The following is a 12,088-nucleotide window of genomic DNA, read 5'->3' as shown; positions in this document are numbered from 1 at the left end:
CTGATGTGCGCTGATAGGAATGTCTGGGGAAATTATTTCCAGACAGAGACCTATTGGATCCTCCACTCTTTCTAGTAAGTGCTGCTCGGTGGGGCTCCATGACTCCAGCAACACGCAGTGGTGCCAACTGCCTCCTTCATCCCCCGACCACAGACAAACGAAGCCTGTCTGGCCAAATGTAACTTCAGAAGTCACTGGCTTACCACAGGAGTTCATGAACTTGTCAACGATCCCTATATCATCCAGTCGTCTCACTCTGGACCCCGTAGTTTTTGGTTTGCTGCCTCTAACCTCTGGAACACCTTTCTCTTCCTCATTCAGAAACAGCCTCTCTGGCCTTCTGTCTCCCTTAACACTACTACTTCCAATAAGCCCTCCTCGAGGATCAGGGCAGCCACCAAGATGGCAACTTGCGATGCTTCCAATATGTGAGACCATACGGCCAACTGGATAGTACCGAAAAGAACAAATTCAGAGATGATTTTGTTGTCCCAGCTTGCTGGGCATCCCATGGGAGCCTTATGGATGCCTCCCTGAGCCTGGCTGTGCAGTTGAGAAACAAGAGCAGAATGGCTTGATTTGTTTTTTCCACGGAAGGCTATGGCTTCTGGGGTCTTGAAGATGTGGGGCAGTGCTTCTCCTTCCCCCAGTACAGAAAAGTAGTGCATCCCTTTCTCAAGGGCTACAGGGGCTATTGATGGACGTTAGAAATAAGAAACCTGTCCGCCATGGATGACCCTGCTGGTATCTGAAATAGCGGTGGAATAAATTCCAGCATCACAGCAACACAGAAGCAACCACAGTATGGCAAACTGACAGACGCGTGGGGCTCTGTAATCCAGCCCTGCCCCTATCTCCTGCAGGATCTCCTAGAACTCTCCCTATCACTCCGTGCTTCAGTCTCTGTGTTCCTAGAACACGCTACCATTCCTGCCCTGGGGCAGCTGTTGTGCTGCTCCTTCTCTGGGAATGTTCTGCCCCCAGGTTTGCAGGGCTGCTCTTTCCTGACACTCGGGCCTCAGCTCAAACATGGCCTCCTTGATAAGTCTCCTCTGACACTCAACTTCCATTAGCCCTCTGCGCACAACACTGCCCAGTTGCTCTTTCACTTCCCAGATGTTTTATTTTATTTATAATAAAGTATTTGTTGTCACCATCTGGCATTCCGATTCATTTATTTGTTTATTTATTGTTTGTGGCCTCTTCTGGAAGACCCTCAATGAGACGGACTGACAAGGCAGCTGCCAACTTTGGGCTCAGGCATAACAACAATTGCGAGGATGACGCAGGCCCGGGCAGTGTTTCATTCTGTTGTACACAGGGTTGCTATGAGTCAGAACCGACTTGACGGCACCTAACAACATACGGTATGAATGCTATGGAAGAAGGAACCTTGTCTATCTTATTTACCACAGGTTCTCTAGCAACTAGAACAGCGCCTAGCTAACAAACACGGATTGTTCATCCGCTCATCTTTGGCAGTCGCTGAAACTGATGTTAAGATGCTTGTCTAGATGGGAGGCTTGCGTGTTTGCCAACATTCAGCGTGTGAACACTGATCCAGTTGTAAAGATGACCGAGTTCTGAAACAGACTCTGTCTAGACAGAACACCTGAGCATTTGTTTCTTTGTACGTTGGCTTAAAGGCAATGAGATTTTGGCAGCCTGTTGAGAAAAAGCCAAATCACACAACACTGGGTGCCATAGACTTCTGTTTTAAAGTTGTGAGGGTGTTACCCTTTCCTGTAAACTACCAGTTACTGTGGGAAGTGACACATGAATCTCTTCATGGAGGCAAACGAAGGGATTTATTTACCAAAACAGCGGTGGCACACTAGAGGGAGATGCCTCAGCAGCATTTAAATGACCTCACCTTCTGCTGGAACCAAAAGTGAAATTTTATAACCGCATCTTTGCTCCAAATGTGAGGAGGCACATCATCTGACTAGAATTTCACTGCAGTCAATGCTCTGGCTGCAGAACAATCCTGAGGCTCTTTGCTTATCCCTTCTTACTTAAGATAAAAAACCAAACCAAACCAAACCCATTGCCATCAAGTTGATTCCGACTCACAGCAACCCTACCGGACAGAGCAGAACTGCCCCATACGGTTTCCAAGCAGTGGCTGGTGGATTTGAGCTGCCGATCCTTTGGCTAGCAGCTGTAGCTCTTAACCACTGTGCCACCAGGGCAAGAATGATCAGTAGGAAGAAAAGGACAGGAAAAGGTGTGTGATCTTAATCTCAGATCCAGAAGTACCTTAGTCATCAGACTAAAATGTTCAGTTACAGGTGAGAAAACTGAAGCCCAGAGAAAGGACATGGCAGCCAAAGACCACAGAGCTGGAAGCAGAGCTGGGGCTGGAATGCAGGTGTCTTGGCTCCCAGTCCTGGTGCTCTTGAATCCCTTCATCGATAAGCACCTATGAACACCCAGAGGTACCAGGCACCAAGTTAGTACTGGTGATAAAGACAATGCCCTAGTCGTTAAAGTCTACTGGGAGGAGAAACAGGCCAAATGGTAACTGAAATATGTGTGACTCACACGTTGACAGTCAGGACAAGCCGGGGGCACTGAGGCAGCCCAGAAGGGAGATGCCTAAACATGGGGGCAGGTGGCAGGAATGGCAGAAAAGCCTCCTAGAGAAGGAGGTGGTTAGGCCTCCAGGAAAGGGAAAAGCTAAGCTACGGCGTGGAGGGAAAAAAACAAGGGAGTGAGAATAGCATCTGCCAAGACTCAAAGGCAATAGAGCATAGCCTTTTGAAAACAACTGCAGCTAATTCAGTCCAAATTGGGGAGGGAAAAAGCAGTGAGAGCTAGAGGCAGAAAGCTGAGCAGAGATTAGATAACGAACACTTGCCAGACAAGGTGTTAGGATGTTATCCCAAAGACAAGGTGGACTTGCCAGAAGGGTTTAAGATGGTGTATGTGTGCGCATGTGCATGTGTGTGAGTGTGTGTGTGTAAGAAATCTGCCCCTTAGAAAGGTCTGTCTGGTTGCAGGGAGGACAGTGGATGAGTAGCTTGGGAGTGGTGACAGTGAGAAGCGTTAGAGACTACTATGACCGTGCAGATGAGAAATGAAAGTGGCCTGGCCCAGACCTAAACTTGAGGAAATGGGGGAAGAGAGGTGGAGTGAGCTGAGACACCTGAAAGGACAGAACTTGGTGACTGATTGGGCATGGTGTAAGGGAGAGGGCAGCATCTCAGTTGACTCTAGGCTGACCAACTGTACTGGTTTGTCCAGGACTGAGGGGCTTCCCAGGATACGAGATTTTCTCTGTGAAAACAGGGAAAGCCTTCAACAAACCAGGATGGTTGGCCACCCTAGGTGAACCTCAGGTTTCTGGCTTGGGCAATTTTGTGGATAGTGAGATCCAGAATATTGGAGAGGACTCGGTGGGGTGGTAAACAGATGTATCAAAGTTTTAGGCATGACGCGAAATATCTAAGATGGAGTCAACTTGCAGGCAGTTGGCACAAAGCTCGGGGGTCAGGACAGAGGTGAAGGTGCAGCATGGACTTAGATGTCACCATGAAGGTGGGTATAAGCTCACTCAAGGACCATGGGGACTTCCTAGATATGAGGATCATCCTCTGATGCTCTTCAGGCCGCCTCTGCTTACAGTACATTGGGAACCACCCGGGGGCTCTCCTGAGTCCGACTTTCCTTTCACGTTTCCCATCTTTTCCTGTAGATTCAGATCTGAGCTAGTCTTCATGAGGTCTCTGATGAGCCACTTACTAAAGAGGCATAGGGAAGGTCTAGTGCTGTGCAGGGGGGATTACAACCACCAAGTCAGACCACGGATGCACCCATAGACATACACATGCCACTTGTGAATAAACTCAGCTGCTGGCAAATGGTGTTATTGTTGTTGTTAGGTGCCATTGAGTCGGTTCCGACTCTTAGTGACCCTATGCACAATAGAATGAAACACTGCCTGGTCCTGCGCCATCCTTACAAACGTTGTTATGTTTGAGCTCATCGTTGCAAGCACTGTCAATCCACCTCGTTGAAGGTCTTCCTCTTTTCTATTGACCCTGTACTTTGCCAAGCATGACATCCTTCTCCAGGGACTGATCCCTCCTGACAACATGTCCAAAGTATGTAAGAGGCAGTCTCACCATCCTTGCTTCTAAGGAGCATTCTGGTTGTACTTCTTTTAAGACAGATTTGTTCATTCTTTTGGCAGTCCATGGTATATTCAATATTCTTCACCAGCACCACAATTCAAAGGCATCAATTCTTCTTCGGTCTTCCTTATTCATTGTCCAGCTTTCACATGCATATGATGCGATTGAAAATACCATGGCTTGGGTCAGGTGCACCTGAGTCTTCAAGGTGACATCTTTGCTCTTCAACACTTTAAAGAGGTCCTTTGCAGCAGATTTACCCAATGCAACGCGTCTTTTGATTTCTTGACTGCTGCTTCCATGGCATATGGTAGAATTTTTAAATTTTTTTTATGTTATGTGGCTAAGTTTTGCTGTATTCATTTTTACCATGCAGCATTACAAAAAACCACATTATGTATAAACAGGCTGGTAAACACGATCATCTGGGATAAGTGGTGATCTTTACTGGAAAGGTAATAAAAAAACTCTGAACTCATTTCTAAAACTGCTTGTCTATATCCTAGGAGATTTTTATGTTGGCTAAGAGGGACCCAGCTATTTTATTTTTTTAAATTAATCTGCTTGCATATACACCATTAAGAAAGGTGTTCATATTTTATAGAAACATACCATTTTTTAAAAGAAAATATTTTTAAAAAGGAAACATATTTAAGGGAGAAGAGAATATGAAATCAAAGACTAAAAGTTTATTTTAATGTAATGTTCTCTTAGAACAATTAAGTCTATGAAAAAGAAGCACCTGACCAAAAAATGGTCTGAGAGATCATTTTCTGCCATCTTCTCAGCCTTTGTAGATATATTAAATAATCAATAAAGCAGAAATGAAACAACACTGGCAGGTTTCATCTCTCATTATTCAAATGGAATGGAATGGAATTTTTTCCCCAAAGGCTTAGGAGGTAGAGCTAATTTTTGTTGTCCTGGAAATTCCATTTTAGCATGATCTCGGTCTCAACTTATTTTGGAGTAAAAATAAAAATCCACAAGAACCTAAGCAACCTTCTGTGAAGGCCTATTGGTTCCAATCTGGATGTCTCCAGGATATGGAGCTTTCCCTCTTGCCAACTGTGTGTCAGTCCTGGGCAAATCCACTAAGGAAGGCATTTCTGGGGCTGAAAGAAAAGGATACTAAAAGTGCAGTGCTTGAGAAGGTGTGTGGCCCAGTCCGAGTTACAAAAACCAAAATTATGACTCAGGGCCAATGATCACCTGGATTATGGACAGCTGTCAAGGACGCTAATTCCAGATGCAAGTCTCTCCTTTCTATTGGCATGTGACCCTAAAAAAAAACAAAAAACTCCAAAGGCAATAGGTCGGGTTTGTTTTTTCACCCTTATTTACATCCTGTTTGGACATTTGACTTTGAACTCAAAAACGAGGCAAAGGAACCCTGGTATGTGTGGTCTTCAGACGGTCTAATTCAAAAATTCAATTTTATTTTAGTGCTTTTAAGAACAGAGGTTGGATATTCTTTTAAAAGGGTTTTTCTTTTAAATCATTCTAAGTTATTTCAACTGCTGTTAGGTGCTGTCGAGCTGGTTCTGATTCAAAGCGACCATATGTACAACAGACGGAAACTCTACCCAGTCCTGCGCCATCCTCCCAATTGTTGTAGTGTTTGAGCCCACTGTCGTAGCCACTGTGTCAATCCACTTTGTTAAAGGTTTTCCTCTTTTTCACTGACTGTCCACTTTCCCAAGCATGATGCCTTCAGGATTGGTGGAAGCCTCGCTAACAACCGGCAATATGCAGATGACACAATCTTGCTCCCTGAAAGTGAAGAGGACTTGTAGCGCTTACTGATTAAGACCAAAGATTTCCACCATATCTTAGGCCAAAAGAAAGCCTAGTCCTTGGATTATATGTAAGATTTGACCTTCTCTGGTACTTTAACCTTCAAAATGATTAAGGGAGTCAACACTCCCTCACTTACTTATTCACTTTAGGCATCCTGTGTATTCACAACCTAATCATTAAAAAAAAGTCATATCGAGATATTGCATTTGCTGTGTATATTATATTTTTACAAAATAAGGAACACAATAAAATACTTTATTGCCCTTAATTTTGCTTTTGGGGTACACATTATAATCTTTTTATTGCCCTTAATCTTTTCTGGAAGCCCATAAACTGGTAGAAAATCACTGATAGAGACATTAATAATTGTTTTCCTTCACATTTGTTTATACACCCCATCTACAAATAACGTGACTGCCTCTTCTGTATAAGGCTTTACAAAGATCATCCAGCTCCAAATGAAAGAACATAATCCCTTGAGGGAGGGGTTATTTTGATTCTTCTCAATCTATCACATAAAAAATGACGGGCTAAAATGCACAAATATGCATTAAGTTGCCTTAATAGTTGTTGTTGTTGTGTGCCATGAATTGGTTCCAATTCATAGTGACCCTATAGGAGCCCTGTTGGTACAATGTTTAAGCACTTGGCTATTAACTGAAAGGTTGGTGGTTTGAACCCACCAGCCATTCTGAGGGAGACAAGACTTGGCAAACTGCTCCCATAAAGATTACAGCCTAGGAATCCTTATATGGCAATTCTACTCTGTCCTATAGGGTCTCTATGAGTCTGAATCGATTTCACAGCACACGACAACAACAACAAGCCTTAACAGACACTACATTTGCTCTCAGGGCAACATTTCCCAGCATGCAAAACTGAACACCTCCTATACCTATCTGGGAAACCCTGGTGGTGTAGTGGTTAAGAGCTACGGCTGCTAACCAAAAGGTTGGCAGTTTCACTCCACCAGGTGCTCCTTGGAAACCGTGTGGGGCAGTTCTATTCTGTCCTATAGGGTCGTGATGGGTCAGAATTGACTCGACAGCAGCGGGTTTGTTTTTTTTTTTGTTTTACTTGTCTGAGTCTGATCATTCTCCACTTTTCCAACTTTCTCTTTCATCCCTAGAGGGCGTCTACTGAGCCAGAGGAGATACCAATCAGCAACCACCTAGGAAGTTACTGCTTCATTAGGCACCCATAGGAATATCTGCCAAGAGGATTCTTAGAATGAACATGCTTACCCCAAAGAAATGTAACTCTAATGAGAGAATGTTGGCTATAATGGGGGAGACAATGTGAGGCTAGAAGTTTGCCTGTTACCACCATTTAGAATATATCACAGAATATGCTTGACTTTTAGGTAAGGCCAACCTTGACCTTCACAGTTGGATATCATGTCAGAAGTTTCTGGGAAGGTTCCAAACTTCACTGCAATTCAGCAATGCCACACACATGATCCCACAACAATGTCACTGCTTTTGAACTATTAAAAATAAAAGCAGATGCTTCCCTGAATGCAGGACATCCTTCCTGTATAATACTGAGGCTGGGATAGTTCTGCTATCAACTGCCACCAGGAATTCTTGGCCTAGCAGTGACAATTCCACTGGTGACAGCAGCTGATGAATAATGACACAGCTCAAGTACTTTATCTGAGTCTCATGTGACTCAAATTATAACCACAGAAGACTTGCATTTTCCACTTCTGGTCACTTGACTGGCTATTTAAGTAGGATAAAATGACTTGAACCTGGTTGTTGTTATGTCTGCAGGTCATTTATCTTAAATTTTGTGGCTTATAAATGCAAGATCATCTTAGATGTATTTTCTAAATCTTAAAATCAACTTCAAAATAATATTTCAGGTTCTATAATCAAACCAAACCTTACCCGTGCCAGGCAGTCACTTGATTGGAAGTCTGTCTTCCCAGATTTTGAAAGGCAGCGTTTGTCATGACTTGTAGACAGAAGGGCATCAGTCTTTGGAATTCTGTGCTCTGTCCCTTTGCCCACTTCTGACCTCTCTAGATGGGATCTGGCCACCTCCTTGAGGGTATCTGGGCCATTTTCTAGTTCAAAGACATGACCATTTCCAAGGTCAGGGTCTGGGCCATTGTCCAGCTCAGAGCTGGGGTCATTGTCTAACTCACAGCCAGTACTGCTCTTGGAATCTTCACTGGCCTTGTTAGTAGAAGGTCTGGAAATGACCCCAAACTTCCTCGTTCTTTTTCCTTTTTTCGCAGTTCGGTCACCCAGCTCCAAGGTCGGTGTCTCTCCTGGTTCAGAGCTGTTGCTGCTGTTGCCATTATAAGGAGAATGGACTTTGTGCTTAAAGCGACGCAGCATGATCAGGTAGATGAAGCCGCCATTCCAGCACTGCTCAGCCAGGTAACTGCAACAAAAGGAGAAGTGCTGGGTTAAAACCTCAAAACACCCTCCATGAACAATGGAGCAGGTAGAGGCCTTCAGTGGCCCACATGGGACCCATATGATTCGAAATTTGGTCACACTGAGGCACTCAGCTTCCTCAAGAAGATTAACATTCCATTTATTCTTTTAATCTATATAATTGTTGACAGTAAAAATAATCCAAAATCCAAAACAAACCCATGAACTAGTAATTACTAATGAAAAGTACCCAAGGATTGGGAATCAGAGAAGAATTTTCCTATTAACAGAGCCAATCCCAATATATCTTGAAAAAAAAAAAAATTCTTCACTCCCTCAACAATTTCTTGCATCAGAATTATGCTAGACTCCCATTCATTAAAAAAAAAAAAAAAAGTTGCCATCAAGTCGACTCTAATTCATGGTGACCCCAAACGTGTTAGGGTAGATCTGTGCTCCGTAGTGTTTTCAGTGGCTGAGTTTTTGGAAGTAGATCACCAAGCCTTTCTTCTGATGCACTTCTCAGTGGCCTCAAACCTCCAACCCTTCAGTTAGTAGCTGAGAGCATTAGCTGTTTACACTACCCAGGGACTCCCCGATTCATACAGTTCTGATGTAATAATACTTCAAGTCCCCAGAGTGAAGAATGAGTCAAACAGGTTGGGAGAAAAGTAAAGTTTTGCTCTCTACAACTGCAGAACAATAGGAAACTGTCTCATAGTTGTTAAGTAAAAAAAAAAAAAAAAAAATGAACGGGGGCATGGAGAGGCGGCGTTAGGTGGTACTAAGATGGAACTGCTAAATAAACTCTGGTCGTGGTATCCTGCGTTACATGAGTACCAAGTTCATTTCTTGGTAATGGTCCTAGTGTGGGCTGTTCACAGCACACACAGAGCGTCATTTCCAGACTGGGCATTAAGGGGAGCACTGACAAAGTAGAAAGCACACAGACATCAGGTGACCAGGACAAAGAAGCCTGCCAGAGACCGTGTCAACCAGGACTGCAGGAATTGTAGGAGGAACAAGAAGTGCTTAGCAGGGAGAAGACAAGAGTCAAGGTCAGTCGCTTTTTCATACTTTTGAGGGCTGCCGAATATTTAGAAGCAGGAAATAATATAAATGAGATATGCACATGAAGCCCAACACACAATTACCGCTGCAGATCTTAAAGAATAACAAGAAAACAGAAGATCAGATGGAGTGAGCACTATTCAGAACTAGGTCATTAAAACTTTAGCAAAGAAAACACTTGCTCAAAGTCAGGAAATCAGGCTGGGCTGGAGCCTCAACTTGTGCCACCGAAGATAAGAGAGCACTAGTCCCTGATGAACCCAGGGAAATGCCTTCATCACTGGAATTGTGCCACATTCTACACATTACTGGTTCCCAAGCAAAGAGTGTCAACAACCAAATCCTTAACAAACCTAACCTGCTTCCGGTCTCCAAGTGCCACAAAGACAAGGCCTAGAGGTATGCTGCCTATACCTTCAGTGAGTGAAACACAGGGAACCTTTCCAAGTATACCAAGTATATGGTGTGACGTTGCCTTAAAGAAAAAAGGACTGTAGGTAAACAGACATTAAACTCCCCTTCTCCAGGATAATATTATTATCTGGTCACCAGGGAAAATGAGACCTGAGAGTGAGGGCAGGAGATGTGTGGGAAGGAGGTCTGTCTTTAAAGTCCTTCTTTCTTAGTTAGACAGAAACCTCCAAACGTATCCACCATGTGTCTGATACTGCCAGATGCACGGGATACAAGATTAAACAAGTGTAAGGCAGGCACTGTTGGAGGCATAACCAGCCACCTCCGCCCCCCTTTATCCTTAGTTTCAAGAACCACAAAAGTTGTTTGGAATTAACATACTTAGTGAACGTACTCCAGACCTGCTGGTTGAATCATGATTGGTCTAAACTAGGTATAGATTTAAAAAAAAGTCTTTCTCTCTTATCATGACCAGCTTTTACTTAAGTAGCAGGTACAGTCACCTCTGTCTTAATCAGGAAGTTCTGCTGAAGCTTGTCCACCATGGGTGACCTTGCTGGTATTTGATAGCGTCCAGCATCACAGCAACATGCAAGCCATCACAGTACGAAAAACTGCCAGATGGGTGGACAGGTTTTGGCAGAGCTTTCGGACTAAGATAGACTAGAAAGAAAGGCCTGGTGATCTACTTCTGAAAATTAGCCAGAGAAAACCATAGGAATAACAACAGACTGTTGTTAGATACAGTGCTGGAGGATGGGCCCCCTAGGTTAGAAGGCAGTACACAATAGCTGCAACAACAGCCTCACACACACCAACAATCACGAAGATGGTACAAGCCTGTGAAACGTTTCACTCTTTTGTACATGAGGTCACCATGAGTTGGAGCTGACTTGACAGCAACTAACAACAGAGTCATCTCAGGCAATAGGAGAGAGAAGCAGAGGTGATCTGCTGTGTTTAAAATGTACCAAGTTCTGATCCAAAGGCATTTATCTTCCTCTTACCTAACAGTCAGGTTAATGCATTGATAGAATAATTCTGGATTTTTGCCATGGAGTAAAGTGAACAAGAGAAAAGGATATTCAAACATCAACCAAACCCAACAGAAACTTCCTTTGATCCTGGGCTATGAACCCTGGGAGCGAACAGACATACAAAAAAGCAGACAGATGAGAAAGCCCACCAGACTCCAGGCAGTTCTGTGAAATACAGTGAGACAAAGAAGTGTCAACACCAGTCCACTGGAGTCTAGAAAATGAGAATTAAATCTGGCTCTCAGCACTCACCTTGCTTCACAATTTTTCTACCATGTTTAGATTTCATTTCTTTGAACTGCGTGTTTTTTTTTCCATACTGGAAAAATTTTTATAAAGGTATAAAATCCTAAGAGTAGACAGACTGTAAGAGTTTCTTTGAGCAAACTACTACTCTTTAATATAATACATATGCTTGGATATTATGAAAAACAGTGTGGGTAGTGAAAACAGGTTGATAGTTGGACACCCAAATCCTAATCCTGGCTTTGGTTCAGCTGCGTAAAACAATAGCAATTATACTGACCAGGTTTTGAGTTCATTCTTTGAGTAGTGGCTTCTACACATCATTTCTCCAAGAACTCTCTTTATAAGAAAAGAAAGTGAGGCTCAGATATATTAACTTGCCCAAGTTCGCACAGCTGGTAAGTGGTAGAACCAGGTGTGTCTGTTTCCAAACCCTATGTTATGTCCACTGCGGAATTCTGCCCCCTTAAACCATTATCCCTGTGCTTTAGTTCCTCATCTGTAAAGTGAGGGTGTTAGAATGGATCCTGACTCAGTTGCTTTCAAGCCTTATTAATTGTGAATGCTAGTTTCCCAGGAAGAGTTCTAGGGGTAAGAGGAGCAAGCCATTCCGACAATACTGATCCAGCATCAAGGACAAAAAAAACATCTGATAGCGTAGAAAAATTCTCATCATATCCAAATTGTCCTAAGCTTCCTGGATAGTTACCATCGACCTGAAAAAGATTTAGCCTGGAGAAGGCAATTCATTTGAAATTGCTTTGGGGAATTCTGCCTTTTGTACCAACACTCTGAACAACTCGATGGGTTGTATGCAGATATCTTGCCAGTAGTAAGACTGGTCTGTTGCAGATTCTGAGCATGAGATCTTGACTATCTCTACTCCAGGAAGCTCCAAGAACTCTGGAAAGTGCCAGTGAGCGAGGCACTGTGTAGCACCTTTGGCAGGGTCCATGCTTAGCAAAATGACAAAGTAAGAAGAGTTTATCTTGAG

The 12,088-nt window shown here is 43.4% G+C and overlaps 1 protein-coding gene across 10 annotated transcripts in view; it reads right to left on the bottom strand.

Annotated features, from left to right (window-relative positions):
• The window catches only part of PDZD2 (PDZ domain containing 2), a 575,078-nt gene that overhangs the window by 100,490 nt on the left and 462,500 nt on the right, over window positions 1-12,088 (bottom strand). For all 10 annotated transcript variants that reach the window (XM_049861669.1, XM_049861663.1, XM_049861661.1 and 7 more), the window contains one exon: window positions 7,829-8,330. In XM_049861669.1, coding sequence (XP_049717626.1) covers window positions 7,829-8,284 — 456 coding nt within the window. In that variant the 5' untranslated portion in view covers window positions 8,285-8,330. The remainder of the gene's footprint in view (window positions 1-7,828; window positions 8,331-12,088) is intronic.

Source organism: Elephas maximus, chromosome 2 (assembly GCF_024166365.1).
Source record: "Elephas maximus indicus isolate mEleMax1 chromosome 2, mEleMax1 primary haplotype, whole genome shotgun sequence".
NCBI lineage: Eukaryota > Metazoa > Chordata > Mammalia > Proboscidea > Elephantidae > Elephas > Elephas maximus.
The sequence above is the reverse complement of the archived record's forward strand: the minus strand, read 5'-3'. Positions and strand labels throughout refer to the sequence as shown.